General features: G+C 44.5%; 1 protein-coding gene across 1 annotated transcript in view; it reads right to left on the reverse strand.

Moving 5' to 3' along the window:
- ATP6V0A2 (ATPase H+ transporting V0 subunit a2) overlaps positions 1 to 23,517 on the reverse strand; it is a 39,725-nt gene that overhangs the window by 10,381 nt on the left and 5,827 nt on the right. Inside the window, 12 exon segments of the mRNA NM_176637.2 lie at positions 324 to 442; positions 1,976 to 2,066; positions 2,169 to 2,356; positions 2,724 to 2,860; positions 3,257 to 3,407; positions 6,018 to 6,230; positions 6,914 to 7,007; positions 9,279 to 9,361; positions 17,015 to 17,141; positions 18,356 to 18,444; positions 19,519 to 19,656; positions 21,013 to 21,110. Coding sequence (NP_788810.1) covers positions 324 to 442; positions 1,976 to 2,066; positions 2,169 to 2,356; positions 2,724 to 2,860; positions 3,257 to 3,407; positions 6,018 to 6,230; positions 6,914 to 7,007; positions 9,279 to 9,361; positions 17,015 to 17,141; positions 18,356 to 18,444; positions 19,519 to 19,656; positions 21,013 to 21,110 — 1,528 coding nt within the window.

Raw genomic sequence — 23,517 nt, forward strand, 5'->3', positions numbered from 1 at the left:
ATCACCTCTGGAAATAAATGTGAATGAACATGCTGCATGTCTCCCTCACTTGAACATAAACTCCATGAGGGTGAAAACTTTTTTCTGATCTCACTGTTCAACCCCTAACAGTGCCAGGCACAGTCTATATGCTCAACAAATATTTGCTGAATCAAAGAAGCTGCCAAAAAACTGATCATCAAAACAGGATCATATGAATACAACATACCCCCATACTGGCTGCCTTTAAGATCTAGGCAATCTATCAACAAGCAAAGTTTAAGAAATATTAGTACCAAAAACGTGGCTTATAAATATTGGTTTAAAAAAAAATCTGTACTTACAAGTGGTTAAATATTCCCAGAATGACTCCAAAAGTCATGTGAGTAATCCCTAAAATCACAGACATCTTCATTTTGAAAGAGTTTAGAAAAGTGAGACGATTGGTGGCTAAGTTCCAAATCTAAAGACAAAACGAAACAGCAAAAAAGAAAACTTAACTTCCTTCAACTGCCTTAGGATGTAAGTGCTATTCCCTAAGGCAACCGTGGTCAAGCTTTTTCAAGTTTCCTATCATATTAAGACTTGAGGCAACAATATTCAATTATGTACATTATGTTTAGAGACAAGAATAAACAATTAGGAGAGAGCGTCCCTTGGAGAGCTCAGATAAGGGGATGATAGACTCCTATCAGTGGGTTTTTTCATTACTGTATCACCTCCCTCCAAACCGATTCTGACGTGGCTTTATTCACTTGGCTGCGCCCAGTTCTAGCTGCAGCATGCAGGCTCTGTACTCGCGGCTGTGAACTCAGCTGTGGCAGGCGAGATGTAGTTCCCGGGTCAGGGACTGAACCCAGGTCCCCTGCATCAGGATGGCAGAGTCTGAGGCACTGGACCACCAAGGAAGTCCCTTGAGGTGGTTTCTAAGCTCTTCTCTTAAGGCTGAGATTCCTCGAGAAGAACCCTGAGTCTAGAGAGACGCTGCCTGGGCCTCAGAAGCAGCCGCCTGCCGAGCCCCATGGCGGGGCGGGCAGGTGGAACAGCCCCAGCCCCAGAGCCACTGCCTCTCTTTCCTTCTCCCCACACTTTTCCCCTTTCAAACAACCACCTCAATAAGCACCATGATAAGCTTAAGCTCCCTTTCCCATTCTAGAATCCCACACTATTTCTTTCTAAAACAAAAGATAAAAAAATAATTAACGTGCACAAAGAAGAAATGGAAGCAGCAGCACGTTTCGTGGCACTTTTTACTAGAATCAAGGGGGTCAGGGAGTAGGACAGACTGTAACCCAGCTCTCCGTGGACTTGTACTCAGGCACTGATCCTGCTTCTCAAATGGACTGTCAGCTTCATCTGCACACCAGCCTGACTCGGAATACCCGGTGAGCCTCTGTCATCCAGACAGAAACCCCCGAGAACCAGCCCCTCAGGTAAAACCACCTGAACCGTGCTCAACCGTCTGTGAAACCTCTGTGACAGTTCAAACGAGGTGATCCTGGGAATTCCTGGTGGTCCAGTGATCAGGGCTCTGAGGTCCTACTGCTAAGGGCAAGTGCTGCATCCCTGGTCAGGGAACTAAGGCCCTGACCTTAGTTCCTAAGGGAATAAGCCACACAGAGTGGTCAAAACTAAAAACATTTTTCATTGAAAAATTAGGTGGTACTAGCGAGAAACTTGTGGAGAAGGCAATGGCACCCCACTCCAGTACTCTTGCCTGGAAAATCCCATAGACGGAGAAGCCTGGTAGGCTATAGTCCACGGGGTTGCTAGAAGTTGGACACGACTGAGCAACTTCACTTTCACTTTTCACTTTCATGCATTGGAGAAGGAAATGGCAACCCACTCCAGTGTTCCTGCCTGGAGAATCCCAGGGATGGCAGAGCCTGGTGGGCTGCCGTCTATGGGGTCGCACAGAGTCGGACACGACTGAAGAGACTTAGTAGCAGCAGCAGCAGCAAGAAACTTGAGATATTAAGGGGAGGAGTATACTCACAGGATCAATGCCGAAAGGGTAAGGGCCGCGGAACACTCCGGGAACACTGGGATCCAACTGCAACACGCTGTGGTGCCTGACGATGCTGTCACTGTAACACAAAAGAGGGGTGAGGGCCTCCTGTGATGGCAAGGGAGCCTCAGAGTGACGCCCTCCACCTTAGACACCATCTGGCCGCTGGGCAGACACTCACTTCCAAAGCACCATCTTCCTCTGCTCCTCTGGGCTGTGACTGGAGCTGTACATGGCAGACACGTTCCACCTGGAGCCGAAGAGGTTGACTGACTTGGAAAAGCAGTCGTTGTAGATGAGGCCCGTGTACACTGAGAACAGCCCCATCAGCAGGAGGATATAGCGACCATTGAAGAACATCCGCATGATCTGTGGGGAGCGAAGTGCGGTGAGTGAGACAGGACCACGGGGAACAGGAGCTGAAGTTCCGCTCCTCTCCAGACTGCTCACAGTCAAGCTCATGGGGACTTCCCTGGCAGTCCAGTGGCTAAGACTTTGCACTCCTAGTGCAGGGGACCCGAGTTTGATCCCTGGTCAGGGAACTCGATCCCACATGCTGCAACTAAGATCCAACACAGCCAAATAAATAAACACTTTAAAAATATATATGTATAAATAAAAATCAAGTTCATGGCACAGAACTTCCCATCACACAAGAATGAAGACCCACCCCACCTAGGTCTCAGTCAGGTGGGTTACGGTTATTGCCAAAAATGAAACATTTTTAAATTTTTACCTCTTGTGACTGATTTAGTCTGGGATGATTTTCGTTTAACACCAACAGGAGGGCAAATAAGAACATCACAAAACCATGTCCAAAGTCTCCAAACATCACGGCAAATAAAAAGGGGAAAGTGATGATGGTGAAGAGAGCTGCAGGAAAAGCAAGAGATTTCTGATTGGCAGCAGAGGCAGAAATTTCTAGTTAATGCAAACACGACCGAATATAATGATCTTGACTTTCTCCCAAATTCTCAAGAGAGAATTGACAGGTTAAAAAGAACACTTCAGGGACTTCCCTGGTGGTCCAGTGATTAAGACTGCATGCTTCCAATGCAGGGGCACGGGTTTAATCCCGGGCTGGGGAAGTATGATTCCACATGCCACCAGGCATGTTCAAAATAAAATAAACAGCTTATACTAAATAACAAAACAGCTACTAGTGAGCCTATTTTTCCAAATGTCTGTTACATTCTCATAGGGGGAAAAAAGCAGCAGTGATGCACAGAATGTATAAAATATAAAGACTAGCAAATGCAGGCTTCCGACCTGGGTTCACCTCTTGGTAGCTCCCGACCCCGTAGGCATCCACAATGTTCTGAAAGCCCTCGGTGAATTTGTTGGTGCGGATCAGGGTTGGGGGAGTTTCTTTTGTTGGGATTGTGTTCATGAATGAGGGGATCGTACCACCGCTCTCTCTCTTTCACATGAAAAAAAGAAAAAAAGAAAAAGTTACCACCCAAGAGCTCTTTCAACAAATCTTGGTGGCCTGCTATGACAAGGCCCTGTGCAGGGCCACGTGGGGAAGTACTGATCACCACCCGCCAGGAGGTCCAAGTACGCCAGGAGTGACAGGAGGAACTGGGGGAGCCTCCCGGGATGGGCAGGGAGGGTGCGCCTGGGGGCTGTGGTCTTACAGAAGGAAGAATCTAGCAAGCCTGAGTGGTGGAAGTGGGCAGTGATGAGTGTAACAGAAATAAAACAAAATGTTGCCATATTGACATTCTGATTTATTCTTCCCTATATTTCATTTTTATTAGGTAATATTGCAGCTGTCTCTAAATTTCTCTTGAACATTTTTAGGAGATAAACCACTAAATTCCAGTTTTATATTGGCGACCCTGGGGCTACTTATATACACACATATGCACTAGAGTACCAGTCATGTCTCTCAAAACTGATGCTACCTCAATAAATAAGAATCATCTAGATCTTTAAATAAATACAACAGATGCCCCATACTCCAAAATAACTATTTTTATGCCATCATTATTTTGATGTTTTTGTACCATCACAGAATTATGTGAAGAAACAAGGTGATTAACCAAAAGCTCATAAAAAAACACGTTTGTCTATTGAAGTACGTAAACCTATTATTTTCAGTAAAGAACTAAGTTTTGATACAGAAAAACTCTTGTATAGCAGAAACTAACTCAACATTGTAAAACACCTATACCCCAGTTAAAAAAAACTCACACAGGAACACGGGAGACTGAGCCCATAGTCCTAAAGTGAGAATAACCTATGATTCAAAGTTCAGGGAAGAAGGCAACAGCACCCCACTCCAGTACTCTTGCCTGGAGAATCCCAGGGAAGGGGGAGCCTGGTGGGCTGCCGAGTATGGGGTCACACAGAGTCGGACACGACTGAAGCGACTTAGCAGCAGCAGCAGCGGCACATGGTCTAATGGAGAAGGAAATGAGTCGGACACGATTGAAGAGACTTAGCAGCAGCAGCAAAGTTCAGAGACCACAGGAACTGAGATTAATAGGTTCAACCAAGTTGAATACATGGAAGTGTATTTAACCAAAAACTTCCGCAGGACCAAAGCAAACAGACAGAAAGAGACACCGTAAGACAAGTGACAGAATGGGGGAGAACATTTGTTCTCGTATCACAGACAACGAGCTAAGGAAATTAGTAAGAAAAGGACCAACCCCCAAGTGGGAAATGCGCAAAGCATGTGAACAGAGAGCTCACCAGAAAGTGAAAATTCAAAGGCTCTTAAACATACAAAAAGATATTTAGGACTTCCCTGGTGGTCCAGTGGTTAAGAATCTACCTGCCAATGTAGGGGACCTGGGTTTGACCCCTGGTCTGGGAAGATACCACATGCCTCGGGGCAATTAAGCCCATGCTCTGCAACTAGAGAAGCACGCCACAATTAGAGAGTAGCCCCCACTCGCCACAGCTAGGGAAAGGCCGAGAGCAGCAACAAAGATCCAGCACAGCCAAAAATAAAATAAATACATTTTTCTTTTTTTTAATGAAAGAAAGATATTCACCCTCACTCAAAATAGGGGAAATGCAACAATTGGTTGCATTCATCTGGCAAGTATCTGGCAAAACTGATCCAGCAATTCCATCCTGGGAATCTACCCAGTATCTGGCAAATCTGTGCGTGTTTGAATTGTCAAAGGTCAAGTGTTAGTCTCTGCGCTGGTGGTATTCGCATCCATAAACCATGTAACATCCATTCCAGCAGGATATTAAATAGCTATAAAAACAGGGAAGTTTTCTTAAAAGAAAGTATAAATAGCACATAATCTATTGTGAAGGAAGGGAATTCTCCCCTTTTATATATTCCTATTTGTTTATCTATGATTAAGAAACCCAAAGACATAATTAAACTAAAACAAGGGTTGTCTTTGAGCAGGGGAACTGAACAAAACTGAGGCTTTGGGTAAGAGGAAGTCCCTTCACTGGTTCTTTAATAATAGTTTTTTGACTTATAAAACATGTCACTGAACTACTTACTCAAACAAGCAAATTAAAAATGCCACCGCAACTGCTGTATTTAGAAGATAGATAACCAACAAGGACCTACTGTACAGCACAGGGTACTCTGCTCAATGTTATGTGGCAGCCTGGATGGGAGGGGGCTTTGGGGGAGAGTGGATACCTGTACAGGTATGGCTGAGTCCTTTTGCTGTCCACCTGAAACTATCACAACATTGTTAATCGGTTATATGCCAATATAAAATGAAAGGTTGGTTTTAAAAAGCCTGTGCAAATCACTCTGCCGTATACAGGAAAACACTGTAAAGCAACTAAACTTCAATTAAGGAGAAAAGAATGCATGTGCACACAGCTTCCAGTGATTGACTCTGCAATTTTGGTTCAAAAGCATCGACATGGTGTCCTCTCCTATCTATCTCATCGCCCTGAGCTTGATGAGATACACTCCAACCTTGGGCAGAAAAGGGCCAGCAGGGAGAGGAGAGGAGGGGAGAGGAGGGGAGAAAGGGGAAGGGAAGGGAGGGGAGAGAGGGGAGGGGAGGGGAGAGAGGGGAGGGGAGGGCCGCCTCACCGAGCCCTCCTCCAGCGCCCTTCGCAGCTCGTGCAAATCAGCCTCAGGACACCAGACCTCGGCGATGAGGCACTTGTTGGTCACGTCGAAGCTGCACATGTTCAGCATGTGGTAAATGGCTTTCATCTTCTTCACCTGGATCACGCGGCTGTAGACCGACTCGGCGGCTTTACACAGCACTTGCCTTAAATAGTCCTCGGTCTTGTGAAGCACCTGCGTGAAGACAAACACGGGATCTCAGCGGAGCATCTGCCGGGCACCTGACCTCCTCCAGGGGTACTCTCTCCTCGATGATGGGGGGATTCCAGGCACCAGCCTCTCTGGGGACAGTTAAGGAAGTTCAGTCCTTCTCCTCCAGGCCTGGAGCTGCCTCTCCCGAACAGGAGCCCAGGGCACAGAACAGTGAGGTGTTGTGGTCCCCAGGGCAGCATGATGGCCTGGATGGGCCCAGAGACCTAGGTCCCTAGTTCTTACCCACTCCAGCCTCACCCCACTTCCTGTCAACCCCAGGAGCCACCAATTCCCATCCCATTCTGCCAAGAAACCCTCTTTCACTCAAATAGGTCAGAGTGAACTCCTAAGCAGAAAGATGACTTAAAACAGTGCTGGTAAAATTACAGCCAGCACTTTACATGGGGCTCACTCATCCTATCTGATGAAGAATTACACTTCAGCAGATCAAAGATAATCAGACTCTTTTTTTTTTTAAAGCCTCATCATTCTAATAGGCTGCTAAAATGAAACGCCCACGAAGAGGAAGGAGGTGACATTCCAGTCTCCCTAAAACGTCTTAATTTGTCCACAACCAAAATTTTCCATATTAAAAAAGAAACTAAATGGATTTGTAAATGTTTCACAAGCCCTCAGATAAGGAGGTAAGTTTCTGGTTCACTCACGGTGTAAAGATCTTGAATCCGGGTATTCAGTCCCTCCTGGATCTCTCTGCGCTCCTCGGCTGTGTTGGGGTAGGGGTAAACGTGGCAGTGGTAACTAGAAGACAGGATTCGAGACAGTGCCGCAGCCGTCAGAACTACAAGAAGCTATGTAGAAAACTAGGGCTAAATTTAATACACCGTCCGGGCATATTTCCTCCAAACCAGAATAAAAGCAGCCCTCTGGGAGAAAAAGGTGCAGACATAGGCACCTGGCCATGCTAAGGCCTTACAGATGGACACTGGACAAATGTCCACTGAATTCCACAGATTTAGCCAACTCTCTCTTGGCTCCAAATTCCATTTTTGCTCTCAATGATTCCTAAAAGCTCATTCCCAATTTCAATGTTCTAAATTCACCATGACCCTTAAGCTGGGAGTGTATAACATAAATCAAAGAACATACAATAATTACCTTAAAAAAAAAGGAGAGAGAAATAAGAGACACAGATGTAGAGACGGCTTGTGGACACAACAGGGAAGGAGAGGATGGGACAAATTGAGAGAGTAGTGTTGACATATACACACTGCTGCTGCTGCTGCTAAGTCGCTTCAGTCGTGTCCGACTCTGTGCAACCCCTGAGACGGCAGCCTACCAGGCTCCCCTGTCCCTGGAATTCTCCAGGCAAGAATACTGGAGTGGGTTGCCATTTCCTTCTCCAATGCATGAAAGTGAAAACTGAAAGTGAAGTCGCTCAGTCATGTCTGACTCTGAGTGACCCCATAGACTGCAGCCTACCAGGCTCTTCCGTCCATGGGATTTTCCAGGCAAGAGTACTGGAGTGGGGCGCCATTGCCTTCTCCGATATACACACTACCATGTGTGAAATAGCCAGCTAGTGAGAAGTTGCCGTACAGCACAGGGAGCTCAGCTTGGGGCTCTGCGATGACTGAGAGGGGCAGGATGAGGCAGTGGGAGGAAGGTTCCAGAGGGAGGAGATATATGCATACATATGACTGATTTGCAGGGTTTATAGCTGAAATTAATACAATATTGTAAAGCAACTAATTATAATCCTTTTTTTTTTTTAACAAAAAACTTGAAATAAAAAAAGAAAATCAAGGGAGAAAGAAGTTCTGGATTCCTGGCACTTGCCCTTGACACGTGCTGAGGTGGCTCAGACGGTAAAAGTGTCTGCTTGCAAAGCAGGAGCCCTGGGTTCAATCCCTGGGTCGGGAAGATTCCTTGGAGAAGGAAATGGCAACCCACTCTAATACTCTTGCCTGGATGGAGGAGACTACAGTCCATGGGGTTGCAAAGAGTCTGACATGACTGAGCGACTTCATTTTCACTTTCTTTCACTTTCACAGTAAACATCCCCTGGGGCCATGTGATACCAGGTCAGAGAGGAGGCAGGGCCGCACCTCCCAAGCTGCAAGATCTCTCACGCTGCTTCAGTATTTGAATGCCATGCTTTCTATTTCTCTCTACACTCTGACCATCAAAATTAAATTCTTACTCTAGCTTTATCTTAAGCAATGATATTTGTGAAGTCAGGGGTTTATGTGTTGGCTATAGTTTTTGTCATCTACATAAAAATAAATATACATCTATTAAAGTAAGAACAAGTTACATTGCCCATGTAACATCTAAAATTACTTTTCATAACACCAGTGACTGTGTATCAAACTCTGGTGAACACTGATCCAAAGGAAATAACCAAGTCCCACCCTTACCCCAGCAAGAAGCAAAGCCAGCTAAAATTTCCCAGAGTATAAGAAAACAAAAGGCCATTCTTTTGAGTTTTGGTGTGGCCTTGTTTATTTCCCCACTAGTGACAAAACTAAGTCCCAGACTGATTCTTGCTGGGACACTGCTCTGCGTTTCTTGAAGGTTCATGTGGCCTGATAGTCTTTTACTTGTACCACCTCATTTGGCAGGCGGGCCGCTCTGAGCCCACCCTCTCCACCACTTGCCAGGCCCCCTTCCCCAGGGCAAAGAAGCTAACTGTGGAGGGCTGGACAAAGGATGAGCCATCTGCTCCAGGAGGACAGATATGCTGATGCGTGGCTCAAAGCAACAGAAAGGCAGCAAATAGTAAACCGGGATTCCTTCCCCAATTGATCTTGAGCCTTAATTCCCAAGAAAGAAATCAAATCTGGGAATGTTAAAAACACGGTGTTTACTTTCGAATTATCTTAAGTATTACACTGGCAAGGCAGATGACAAATTAAATGTCTGAAAACATTGCATTACAGCAAAGAAATCACGTAACAAAGCCCAGCAGCCTCTGCAACCACTATGTTACTCTTCAGAGACCTATCTAAGGAAAACTAGAGGTTACTGAGAATGAAGAAATAAAGGAAATAAAATATTTCTTTTTCTTACCAATCACATATCTTCTTAACCTTGTGGCCAATCTGCTCTCCCCAAAAGGATATCAAAAAGACATACCATTTTATGACTTCTCCCTACAAAGGATAAAGATGACTGTTACTTCTGCAGGTAGAACTCTGAAAACCCTGGCAGCTCGTACTCTGTCAGAGTTAGTTCGTTAATGTGTTCATTCATTCAACAAACACTGTCCAGCCTCATCATCTGCAGATTCCACAACTGCAAATTCACTCCAGATATAACCCCCAAAACCAAAACTTGCAGCAGTTTTTAAATCATTTGCAGACATGCAGAGTGACAAAAATTTTGAGTTCCTCAACGTGCATATTCCAGTTGAGGTCAAACAAGGTGACCATTAGTTCATACTGTAAACGCGTGTCCTTTTCGTGGTCTGTCTAGCTCCAAGTTTTTCACATTTCTGTGCCTTTTTTTGGTAATTTCGATATTGGAAACGGCCCTCAGGGGTGTTGCTAAAGTGCTGCTGAGTGTTCCTGAGCACAGAAAGGCTGTGAGTTGCCCTTAAGTGAGTCCCATATGAGTTGCTCAGACATGCATGCTAGCGTGGGTTGGCAGTGAATGCTAATGAATCAACAGTATATATTAAGTACGGTGTCTTTAAACAGAACACATATAAAACAAGGTTATGGACTGATCAGTTGACAAAAACACTGACCAGAGGCTCAAAGGAACCCAACCCTATGCTTCTCCTAGGAGCAATGGCTCGGTTCTTGTGGAGACTGTACAACATAACTATACAAATAATGAGAACTGACTGTATTTACAAGTATTCTACAACTAACAACAAATAGGTTTTTGGCCTATTTGCCAGGCACTGTTCCCGGTGCTAGGAATACAGCAGTGAACAAAACAGACAAAAGTTCCTGACCTAGGAGGGGAGGGAAGCTTGTATTCAGGTTGGCAGTGAGAGACACAAAGAAAGAACGTAATATGCCACGTGGAGATGAGGGTGATAAAGAAAATAAAGCTAGGCTTCCCTGGTGGCTCAGTGGTAAAGAATCTGCCTGCCAATGCAGGAGACACGGATTCGATCCCTGGTCCAGCCACATGCCATGCAGCGACTAAGGCCATGCACCCAGCTACTGAGCCTGTACTCTAGAGCCCAGAAACCAAAAGTACTGACCCTGTGAACCTAGAACCCATGCTCTGCAACGAGAAGCCACCACACTGAGAAGCCCAAGGACCACAGCCAGAAAGTAGCCCTCACTCGCCATAACTAGAAAAGTCCATGCAGCAGCAAAGACCCAGTGCAGCCAAAAATGAAAATAATTATAAAAAAGAAAATAAAGCTGGGGGGGCGGTGACAGGGAGAAGCGGGTTGGGGACTACGATTTTAAATCAGGCAATCAGGGAAGGCCTCCTGGAGAAGGTGACATCTGGGTCTAGAGGAGTGAAGGGGCAAGGAGCAAGCCACATGGATCCTGGGAAAAAGCCTCTCGAGCCAAGACAAAGCTCAGACAGAGGCAAGATGAGGGGAAGTGAGAAGGCCAGCCTGCTTGAAGAGAAATGGCCAGACCGAGGGCCAGAGGGGTGACCGGCTGGGACATTGTGAGGCTTTGAGCTTTTGGCTGAGTGAGACAGGAAGCCAAGGGAGGGTTTTAGGTTGGGGGTGTGGTCGGGGGAGTTTGACTAGTTTCACAGGAATCATTCTGGATGCTGGAAGGATGAGAGCTGAGTTGTCGCTGACTGAGACAGGCAAGCTGGAAGGTCAGGTCTGGGAGGCAGGGGAAGACTGAGAGGGAGTTCAGTTTTAAGCATCCTGTGGAAATGTCTTCAGGGAACTTCAAAGTTATGGAGGAGCCAGTTCAACAGAAGTCTGGTATTTGGGGCAGAGGTCCAAGCCAGTATATCCAGTTGGGAGATGGTATTTAAAAGGTGGCTTTAAAAGCCGTGAAATAACGTGGGACAGGAAACAGGCCAGGGACCTTCAGGCAAAGCGGAGGCGGTGGGATCCTGAAGCTAAGGACACAAGGTGGCCGGGGACCGGGGAGGCGGCGACGGCTGATGTGGCTGGGAGGCTGGGTACACTGAATAAATACCTAAATTACGCAATTCGTGAACTATATTGTCGATAAGGGGAGCCAGATTTTTTACTATCAGAAGAGAGTGAAAAAGAAAAAGAGATGTCTAGAACTGTAGGATATACTCTGCAAAAATGGCAGGTTTGGGGTTGTTGCTTTTCTTTTTTTTTCCTCTTTTGGCTGTACCACAGGGCATAAGGGGTCTTGGTTCCTGACCAGAGATCGAACCTACACGCCCTGCACTGGCAGTACGGAGTCTTAACCACTGGACCAGCAGGAAAGTCCCTGAACAAATGGTCTATAATAAATGTGCACAGGTAGCTGCAGAAGTGGTTACAGCTGTGTGTGTGTGTATGTGGGGGGGTGTGTGTGGGTGTGTGTGTATGTGGGGGGTGTGTGTGTGTGTGTGGTGTGTGTGTATGTGTGTGTGTGTGTGTATGTAGGGGGTGTGTGTGTGTGTGGTGTGTGTGTATGTGTGTGTGTGTGTGGTGTGTGTGTGTGTGTGTGTGTGGTGTGTGTGTGTGTGTGTGTGTGTGTGTGGTGTGTGTGTGTGTGTGTGGTGTGTGTGCGTGCGTGCGTGTGTGTGTGTGTGTGTGTGGTGTGTGTGCATACCTGACTGCTGAAAGGGCCCAGAAACAACAGCACTCCAGTACCCGAGAACTCAAACAGCCAGATCCCGGTTTCTAAATTCCATCCTCTACTAAAAGGTACCAGGGGTCCTTGAAGGAACGGCTGACTCCAGGCGGAGACCAGGGCCATCCTATGGTGACAGGAAGTAAGCGACTGCCTGCTGAATGCTGAGAACGTGCCAAAGGCCAGAGAAACGTGCACAAAGGGACTCCCAGTGGCCCAATCACAGACAATCTGGGCATCGAAACAAAAAAGGACCGTAACAGAATCAAATAAAGAGGAAGGTCTGAGTTCGTGGATGAATGAGAGACGGTGAGGGCAGGGAAAGCACTGCCTTCTGCAGGATGGTAACCAGTAAGCCCAGAAGGGAAAATGATGGCAACTGCGACAGAGGTGACGAGTTCTAGAGAGTCGCCACAGAGGCTGAGGCTGGTGGGTAGAAGTTTGGTGAGGGTTGAGGCCCCAATGACCAATAACCTTGGGGTATCTCCTCAGCAACCACTTAACAGTTACATAGGGCAGAAGGGTGACATGTAAGTGGAGAAACCTGGCGGACACCAGCATGACCAGGACACCAACACCACATGCCCCCTGGTGGGAGGTGCTGAAAGGACCAGAACATCCATGTTCCCATCAGCAACGTGTGCTCAGAGCCTGGTCGGGAGGAAGCACTGAATGGACCCAAAGGAGGGTCGTCCCACAGAACACGATGTCTGTCCCGAATGCAAGTCACAGTCTCCCCCAGGGCAGCGGCCCAGCAAGGAAACAAGGCAAACTGTGAGGAGCCTGAAGGGCATGTTTGTACTGCACCAAAGTGCTGCAGGCATGTTGATTTTTCTCATTTGGAGGGTTGTATCGTGGTTATTGGGCTTCCCCGGGTGGTGCTAGTGGTAAAGAACCTGCCTGCCAATGCAGGAGACATGAGACATGGTTCCATCCCTGGTTCGGAAAGATCCCCTGGAGGAGGGCATGAAAACCTATAGCAGGATTCTTGCCTGGAGAATCCCATGGACAGAGGAGCCTGATGGGTTACAATACAAAATAGCATTCCTGTGATGGGCAATGAACATTTGTCCATGGCTTCCTCTCAGAAGGTCTGCAAGGAGATGAATGAAAATGGGGATGTGACTTCCCAGGGGGTACAGTGGGTAAGAATCAGCCTGCAATGCAGGGGACACGGGCTCGATCCCTGGTCCGGGAAGATCCCACAGGCCGAGGAGCAGCTAAGCACATGTGCCACAACTACTGAAGCCCACGCGCCTAGAGCGTGTGCTCTGCAGCAGGAGGAGCCACCACGATGAGATGCCTGCACGCCGCAGCTGAAGAGCAGCCCCCACTCACACAACTAGAGAAAGCCTGGGCGCAGCAGCAAAGACTCAGCGCAGCCAAAAACAGACATTAAAAAAAAAAAGAAAACAGGACTAGATGTGCAGAAAGTGGGTAACAGTACAGGCAGCAAAATGTAACAGTTGGGAAGGAACAGGAGAAGGCTTTGTTCTCTTCTGGCAACTTTTCTGTAAACTGAAATTATTTCAAGATAAATTATTAAAGAAACTACACTGGAGGAGAAAAGGCATTTATAGTGAATTTTACTTTGAACATTCCTTAATGATTTTAAAAATAGTACTGTGTCAGGGAATACAACCACCTAAGACATAATATGGAACAGGGATATATATAATATAAAAAACACAGATCTGAAACCACATGCCTGAGTCTAGCTCTGACAGAGAGACTGGTCAGCATCTAAAAATGATACTGACAAAGGAGAAAATGACTAGAAATCCACTCTGGGGTTTGTAAGGACTTTCAGAGGTCAGACATTGGACCCAAAAGATACTAAACGTGACACTAAAAACAAATCCTAGAATCTGAGTGAAAGTTACCAAACCAAACCCCACATTCTCCCAAGAACAAGGACTAACAGAACGCACACAGAAAGGCAAACGGTGGCCCCCCCTGAGCAGCGGGGTTACAGGTGACTCACTTCCATCTCTGTGTTTTCTGTTCTTCTCAGTTTTCTAGAACAAGCTCACATTTCCTTCATAATCGTGGGGAAGGCAGGAATTGTGGCTTTAAGATACACATTTCTGTCAATTACACCTCAACAAAAAATTAGAAGGAAAAAAAGTTTTTAAGAAAGTTAAAACTTTTAAAATTTTTCCTGGTGGTCCAGTGGTTAAGAATCTGCCTGCCAATATAGGGGAAGTGGGTTCGATCCCTGGTTCAGAAGATCCCAAGTGCCACAGGGCAACTAAGCCACAAGCACTGAAGCTCAAGACCTAGAGACCAAGCTCTGCAACAAGGGAAGCCACCGCAATGGGAAGCTCATGCACCGCAACGAGAGAATACACCCCACGCGCCACAGCTACAGAAAGCCCCTGCAAAACAGCAAAGACGCAGCACAGCGCAGCCAAATGTCATCACAAATGCGGAAATCCATTTTTAAAAAGAAAATAAAATATATATATATATATACACACACATATCTCTAACCATGTCTCTGTACTTCTTCACAGACATTTAATGCCCTTTAACCTACTGGTATAAACTCAGCACCAAAGAGCTTAGAAATTGTATTTTTAAAAGTTTTTATGTTTTGCATGAGAATGATACGTTCTCAATAAAGAAAAAACTCAAAGAATATGTAAATGCTACTTCAGAACAGTTTTAATCTTCAGCTTTACATGGAAAGGTCTCAGAGGTCACAGGTGATGGATAATTAACATATTGCTACTAGCAATTTCAGGAGGCACAAAAAATATTATAGTGTATGGTTAATGAACAGCTTGACCGATTAGATTTTCCAACATGTGTGATTTACTCAGGCTAAACCTTATAAAAATCATTTCACAGCCAAACTCCTTTATGTGTCAAAACTATTCCCGCGAATCTGCCTGCAATATAGGAGACTTGAGTTCAATCCCTGCGTCAGGAAGGGAACAGAGCAAACCACTACAGTATTCTTGCCTGGAGAATCCCATGGACAGAGGAGCCTGGTGGATTACAGTCCATGGGGTAGCAAAGAGTCAGACACAACTGAACAACATTACAGCCAAAATTCCTAAGGCAAATCCAGGAAAGAACCCATGAATACTTCTCTCAAAATTAAGAAGCCCAAGTTCCTTTTCTACCTTTAGTAGATCAATTCATCTTCATTTAGAGCAAAATAGTTATTTTTATGGTTGAAGTCTTAAAAAAAATTTTTAAATCACAGCTATTTTAAAAGGTAATTATGGCTCTTTCCTCTCTGGCTCCTCTGCTTCCCTTCCTGAATAATTCATTCCTGAAGCCTTAGATGTGCGTTTGGGGATGGACCTGGAGAGGGGAGGGGAAAGGCAATAAGGGCCCAGGGCAAAATCAGAGCCCAAGCAAAGTGAGGAAACATGCCGCAGGGGAGCCACCCAGGTAGGGTGAGCAGGGCACCCTCACCAGGGGCCACTCAGTCTAAGGGCTGGGGAACTTGAAGCTCCGTATGGAGAGAAGGGCAGGGCAGCAGAGATAGGAGATCAGTGGGCAGACTGGTCACATACAAGGGGACTGATCAAATAAGTATATTAATAATGATGGGAGTTGAGTTTCTCCCCAATGAAGAAAGGAGTTACAAATCTAGAAATGAACCCTACAAATGAACTCTTACAAATCAGGATGAACGCTATGGTGCTGGAGTAGAATTGGATGTAAAGCCACAGTTTTCACACAGGTACAGAAATAAAGTTGTGAGTGGGTGAGCCACACATGTGTGCACCCTCTGTCCACTGACAGAGCTGGGAAGAGCATCACCTCATTCACAATGGGCACACCCAGAAACCACAGCATGGCTTCTAATTACCATTCTCCAACAAAGAGAACTAAGCTCCTTAGAGAAATGGCTAATTCCAGAGCTGCATGAGGGAAATTACAAAATGAATCTGCATATATTGTTATCAGGAAAGCAAAGAAGTATTCAAAAGATGATGGGAACATGCAAAAAGAATATAAAAGCCAGCTGAATAGGCTCCAGCTGGCCAAATCTAAAGAATTTGAATATGAAAATAAAAAAGTAACAGAGTATAACTCATTGAATAAAACAGGAAATAAATTAAAAGATTGAAATGTGATGAGGAACTTAGTACTTACAGAGTTTCAAAGCACTTCCTCAAAAAACATGTATTAAATACAAAGGAAAAGGAGTTACAAATTCATAGTGGAGAGGACTAGGAGTCACTACCCTTGATCAAGAGATCAAAGTGAACATCACCAGTATTGATCAAGAGATTGAAGTGAACATCACCAGTAATGGGACAAAGGAATCGTGTGCCCCTGATGGGAAGCAGTGAGAAGGCAACATCACCTCCAGGACATTCTTGACAAAGACACATAACCTGAATCTCATCATGAGAAAACATCGGACAAACCCAAACAGGGGGGCATTCTACCCAAAACGCTGGTCTATAATAATTTTTAAATGCCAAGACGATGAAGGTCAAGGTAAGACTGAGAAATTACCCCAGAATAAAGGAGACCAAAAAAACATGACAAGTAGGAATTCTCTGGTGGTCCAGTGGTTAGGACTCTGCACTTGCACTGCTGAGGGCCCAGGGTTCGATCTGTGGTCAGGGATCTATTCAGTAAGATTCTGCAAGCCTTGCAGGGCAACCAAGAAAAAAGTCATGACAAATAAATCCAAAGTCTGCTGAGGGCCCAGGGTTCGATCTGTGGTCAGGGATCTATTCAGTAAGATTCTGCAAGCCTTGCAGGGCAACCAAGAAAAAAGTCATGACAAATAAATTCAAAGTGTGATTCTTAACTAGATCCTTTGCTGTAAAAGACAGTACTGGGACAACTGCTGAAACCTAACCTGGATCTGAAGCTCAGAAAGCAGGATGTATCCACGTTAATGCCCCTATTGTACTTCAGTAGAACAGGAGAAAGTCCTTATTCTCAGGAACTCCCCCAAAACGTATCCAAGGATAGGAAGGGATCCAGTCAACAATGCACTCAAATGCTTCACTCTGGACTGTGCCTCCAGCTCTGGGGCAAGTCCGTCACTGATGAAAGGAGATGGTGACATTTACTCACTGTTTCAGGGTCTTCCAGGGGCTCATCCAGCTCTGCATAGGTCACGATGGTGTACCCTTTACAGACCCTCCACAACATTTTTTCAAATGCTTCAACTTTTCCTTGGTTAATTAGGCCAGATACAAATCTATGAGACAATAAAGGCTGTGGTCAAGTAAAAGCAATGAATATTATCAAACTGCAGTAAAAGAATGATGAAGACATTTATTTCTGGCAAAATGGGGAAGATACCCTGAAAGCTCTCCAACTGAACAATATCTGAAATGCTGGATGAAATATGTTTGAAACATCCTCTTCAATGTAAAGCTGAGCTCATAATTTAGAGAAATTCTTGGAATCCAAAAATAAAACAGGACCTCGTAGTTATGTCCTGACGTATTATACGGAGCCAGTATCTATACGTAACCAGTATCTCAAGGCCTTGAGTTTCAGGGCCAGCATGGCAGAGGAGACCTGGCTCTATATCAGGTGAGGAGTTGGAACTAAAGCCCCACAATCCCCTCAAAGTTGGGACTCTCACCCCCCTCAACAAAGGACTGCACCTTAAGTGAATGGGTGGACTAGAAAAAAAATCCATCTTGCAAAGGAGCCTATATGCAAACTTGTTTATTTCCATTCAGTTTTGAGGAGAAGGGGGAGAATATTCCTTGATGATTTACAACCACAGGTTAGAATGCACTCAGGTTTGTGGATGAAACTCATATTATGTGCAGGGTGAATAACAAAATAGGGAAAAAAAAAAAAACTCAAGCAGAAAAATTAATGTAAAATGATTCCAAATAGGTGGAATGCTCCCAAGTACATGACATATGTAAAAATCAGTTCTTTCTGAAGGAATACAGCCTCACACTAAACATCACCGAATTCCTACAGATAAGGAGCAAAGGAACCGAAGTTCATAGTAAAAAGAGATTACAAATCATGAGGAAACAAGTTACCATTAGCTCAAGTAAACAGAATAAATAGTAGAGAGAGAGAGACCCTTAAAATATGATTAATAAATTACCCAATTCAGTTTAGCCCCTATGTCCCCACCAAACAAAACAGGACTTGATGCTTCAATGACCAACTATTTGAAGCTTATGGAGTAATGATGAATGGCATAAATGCTCCTTCTTTCCAGTTCATGATACCAAAAGAAGAAATTCCTATCACATTTACTTAAAAAGTCAATACAGCTGAGTGATTCAACTCAACCAATACTAGAGTACAGTGTTTTCTCATACAAATATTCACTTTCTTTCATTCCACACAGGCTTGCAGATGGTGGCTGCTCATCTACTCTCATCTCCCACTGACAAGAAGGACAGTGTGAAGCTCGCCAGGCCAGTTGTCACCTACCCCAGTTTTGCTCCCAGCCTCTGCATACAGCTGTAGTCCAACAAAGACTCGTTCTCCAAGGGAGGGAACTCTTCGTAAGTGGGTTCGAACTACAAAGAGACATGAAACCAAGCGTGTCTCGCCAAAAGTGATACTTTAATTCCCAAGTCCTGTTTCCAAACAAGTCTGCACAGCATCAGAACTACTCAGATCTGGGTGCCAAGTTAACTCAGACATGTGAGTCGGCTCTGATAAACAAAGAGGATAACCTCCCCATTCCTTATTTGTAAACTACTTGATGACATTTACATATAATAAAAAGTCTGGTTATGTCCTCGCCTTAACCTAACACAGAGTAACTGTATCAGAGGTCACACCTGCCACAGGAAGTGAAACAAAGTTCAGAAGGAATACACTCTGCCCTCTCTGATGCTCAGCTGGGTACAGTACTGCTGCATAGGCTGTTCTTTATTCCTATATAGATTTTCTCTTTTTTTTAACTTCCATTACTTTTAGGAATTTGAGAAGAAGGAAAGAATAAAACTGAAATTTTGGAGTTTGATTTCCACTGTTCAATTTTTTTTCATGATCATAAAAAGTCTTTTTTTCAATTGCAAACTAAAGCATTTTACAAATAGGAAGTAGTTATTGTTAAAGCTGGGGCTTCCCAAGTTGGCTCAGTAGTAAAGAATCCACCTGCCAAGAAGGAGACTCTGGTTCGATCGTTGGATCGGGAAGATCCCCTGCAGAAGGAAACGGTAATTCACTCCAGTATTTTTGCCTGGAAAAATCCCATGGGCAGAGAAGCCTGGAGGGCTGCAGTTCATGGGGTCACAAAGAGTTGGACAGGACTTAGCAAACTAAACAACAGCAAATGGTTAAAACCAACATGGAATCCAGCTGAAAAATAAAGTGAAGATCAAAATGTATCTCTTTCATTTTTTAAAGATGTATCTCTTTTAAAAAGCAGTATCTCTATAGGAGTTGATAACAAAACCTGAAAACCTTATGGGAATGAGATTTTTATAAAAGAAACGCACTCCTGGGACTTCCTCAGTGGTCCAGTGGTTAAGACTCCACTCTCCCAATGCAGGGGGCCTGGGTTCAATCCCTAGTCAGGGAACTAAAATCCTGCATGCCATGCGGCCAAAAGAAAGAGAAAGAAAGGCACTTCCTCCAAGTACCTCCACATTGCGCTTGACGAAAGTCTTGGTCACTCGCAGCATGTGGGTGTACTCAATTAGCTCCAGCAGGTTCTTCCTCAGCTTCTCCTTATTCTTAGTGACCTCTCTCAGCTCAACCTCCAGCTTCTGCAACTGCTCCTGAAATGAAACGACAGTCCTGGCTCTAATACTCTTTTCACAGCACCCCAGAAGCAGAAGTTTTTAAAAGCCAGAATGTATATGAGAGTTTGATAGGGATATGAAAACATGCACAGGTTTTCAAAGTTCATCATTTTCTGTTTCATATTAATTCAGGTACCCATGATGGCAAGCACTTGGGTGCCATGATGACTCTGCATGCTAATCTCAGGTCTTAGAACTTCTGGTTTCCCTTCACCTGCTTACACATTACCATACACCAAAGAGTCTTCCTCTTTTAAGACTACATTTCCTTTTATTTGTAACACAGAAAAACACTCTTTCCCAAACATACCCATTTCTAGTCTCTAGCCTGAGTTTCTATGCAGTTGCACTTATTCAATTAGACATAAAAAGACTTGGGAACAAATCTTTAACAATTAGTTGTGTACCAAGCATCCTTACCAATACTTTAAGTATTAAAACAGTAGAAGCAGAAATCTGTAAAACAACCCACTGACTCAATGAAAACTTGTATTCAAACAAATGCCCTGACACACTACATTTATTACTTGTGCTCTGCTTTATAGAACTGATAAATAGCTACAATCACCATATTTGTAATTATATCACAACCAACACATCAAACAGGCCAAACCAGCTGACTGCTCTCATTGGACTGTATAGTTGTCTCCAGAGTCCGTTCATATACCAACTGCTAAATGACTTCCTCCCAGTAAAACAAACAGAGCAGCCGGCAATGGAATGGTCCTAGTTATTCAGTACTAATTGTTTTAGAAGGGCTGTAAAAGCTCTAGTCTATTTCCGAGTGTGATGAACGCTCAGATGAGGAGACCAAAATCTCAACAGATAATTCATGGGGGTGGAGGGGGATGCTAATGAATGAATGACCCCATGCTCTCACAGTGTATCCCAGACACTGAACTCCAAGAGAAGGAATCCTGCTGGCTGACCATGGGGAACCACTTTCACATTAGCTTCTGATAATTCGAGGGGAAAGGGTGAGAGTGAAGCAGGGGAGAATGTGAAGGGCACAGGCCTGAAGCCTCCATCACCTCCAGTAGCAGAAGCATGCTAAGGCCTGCAGAAGCCCAGAGGTTACACGACCAGATCTCACAATCTAATTCCTGTCAATCTCTGTTCAATACCACCTGTCTTACACTAAGGAAAAAAAACCTGAATTCTAGTTAAAATGTATCACAGATAATCTGTTACTGAGACTTAATCAAACATGGTCCTTTGACTTTCATTCCAAAGTCTTTAGAAGAAAGGCAGAAAAGCACTAGACAATATACAGTAAGTGAATAAGCCCAACTGAGGTTAGGGACCTAAAACCCTCCTCCAGAACCAAGTTACCTGCATTTCCAGCACTTGTTTCAGAGGTGGTGCCGGAGGACTGGTGTCCCCCTCAGGGAGGGGAATATCCGCTCTATTGATTTCCTGCACCAAGTATGCTGTGGAAAAGTTAAACAAATTAGACTGAAAAACTTACTCCAGGACATTTCAGTGAGAACATTTCATGTCCCCACTTTTCCCAGGTCATCTAAAAACTGTCTAAAGGCACAAAAGTCTTGACTGTCCAAACTGACAGATGACTACTGTCACCTTGCTTCTGAAGATCTGTACAGTAATTCTGCCTAGAGAGATCAGCATAGTGACAGTAACCTATATACATATTTTCTGAAATTCCCCGAACTTCATTACTAAAACTCTAGTTAAAGAACTTTGGAGTCACACTTGCCTCTGCCACCTGTAGACAAAGCAGAAAGTTAAGAACACACTTGGAAGTGCCAGGAATAAGCCACCAGAGATGTCAGTGTGAACTCCCTACAGATGCCATTAGGAAGAAATATACACCCATCAGGAAAAACACAACAACCTTTCTCAGCAAAGAGAGAAACCTCAGGGCAAAGAGCCTGGCTCTCCTGAGTCACCAGTTAGCTGTGATGCTTTGACTTAGGACGATTTACACTAGATTCATGAAACTCATACTCAAACAGCCAAAAATAACTTAAATTCTTTAGTTTACATGTTCAATTCCTTGACACATCCTTTTCCGTAGGATAAAAGTCATAATACCTGGTAAAAAATCATTACCAGATACAATGTTTTGGAGAAGTCTTACTAGTTATTTTGCTAGGAAGGAAGAAGGAAGGAAAGGAGGGAGAGAGGAAGGAAAACAGGCAGAATGTCTTACCAATAAGGAAGCAATGGGCTTAAGAGCTTTTTGGAAATGGATGTAAATTTTTTTAACCTATTTTACCTAAATTTGGGCTTCCCCAGCAGCTCAGCTGGTAAAGAATCTGCCTGCAATGCAGGAGACCCCGGTTCAATTCTTGGGTGAAGAAGATCTCCTGGAGAAGGGATAGGCTACCCACTCCAGTATTCTTGGGCTTCCCTGGTGGCTCAGACGGTAAAGCATCCGTCTGCAATGTGGGAGACCTGGGTTTGATCCCTGGGTTGGGAAGATCCCCTGGAGGAGGGCATGGCAACCCACTCCAGTATTCTTGTCTGGAAAATCTCGATGGACAGAGAAGCCTGGCAGGCTACAGTCCATGGGGTCGAAAAGAGCAGGACACAACTAAGCACAGAAGAGCACGGCACATACCTAAATTTACTTGATGGTTCATTTTCTTTTAAGTCTGGATTCTTTATGAAACAGCTTAACCTACAGGAGAAGGCAATGGTACCCCACTCCAGTACTCTTGCCTGGAAAATCCCATGGATGGAGGAGCCTGGTGGGCTGCAGTCCATGGGGTCACAAAGAGTTGGACACGACCAAGCGACTTCACTTTCACTTTTCACTTTCATGCATTGGAGAAGGAAATGGCAACCCACTCCAGTGTTCTTGCCTGGAGAATCCCAGGGACGGTGGAGCCTGGTGGGCTGCTGTCTATGGGGTCACACAGAGTCAGACAGGATTGCAGTGACTTAACAACAACAAAGCTACAGGAAGCCCTGGGCATGTCTAATGTCCTGTCAATCCTGCCCTGTCTTTGAAAACTCATTCCAAATATACAACCTGTCCAATGACTCATACACGTGGCAAAGAAAGAAGTATGATATTGCCCTGTCTTTCACGATCCACACAAATGACTGGGATCGCAAACAATATGCAGAGGACTAGGCTGCTGATGATCCAAAGGTTTCTTTTGATCTTAAAAATCCCAGTTAAAAAATATGAAATCCACAATAATTAACTATTAGAAATCATTCTAAAAGTCTTTATCTAAAAGTCTTTATCTCCTCCTCAACTCTCTCATCCTCAGGTTTTTCTGACAGTGACTTTGGAACTGTTCTCCTCTCTGTATTTCAATCAAAACTTCAAGGTTTGAACTGATAAAGACTATTTTATTTTAAAAGATGCTTGCTCCTTGGAAGAAAAGCTATGACAAACCCAGACAGCATATTAAAAAGCAGAGACATTACTTTGCCAACAAAGGTCCCTATAGTCAAAGCTATGGTTTTTCCAGTAGTCATGTATGGATGTGAGAGTTGGACCATAAAGAAGGCTGAGTGCCAAACAACTGATGCTTTTGAACTATGGTGTTGGAGAAGAGTCTTGAGAGTCCCTTGAATTGCAAGGAGATCCAACCAGTCAATCCTAAAAGAAATCAGTCTTGAATATTCACTGTAAGGACTGATGCTGAAGATGAAGCTCCAATACTTTGGTCACCTGATGTGAAGAGCAGATTCATTAGAAAAGACCCTGATTGAAGGCAGGAGAAGGGGACAAAAGAGGATGAGATGGTTGAATAGTATCACCAGCTCAATGGACATGAGTTTGAGCAAGCTCCAGGAGATGGTGAAGGACAAGGAAGGCTGGAGTGCTGCAGTCCATGGAGTCTCAAAGTCCGACTT

Source organism: Bos taurus, chromosome 17 (assembly GCF_002263795.3).
Source record: "Bos taurus isolate L1 Dominette 01449 registration number 42190680 breed Hereford chromosome 17, ARS-UCD2.0, whole genome shotgun sequence".
NCBI lineage: Eukaryota > Metazoa > Chordata > Mammalia > Artiodactyla > Bovidae > Bos > Bos taurus.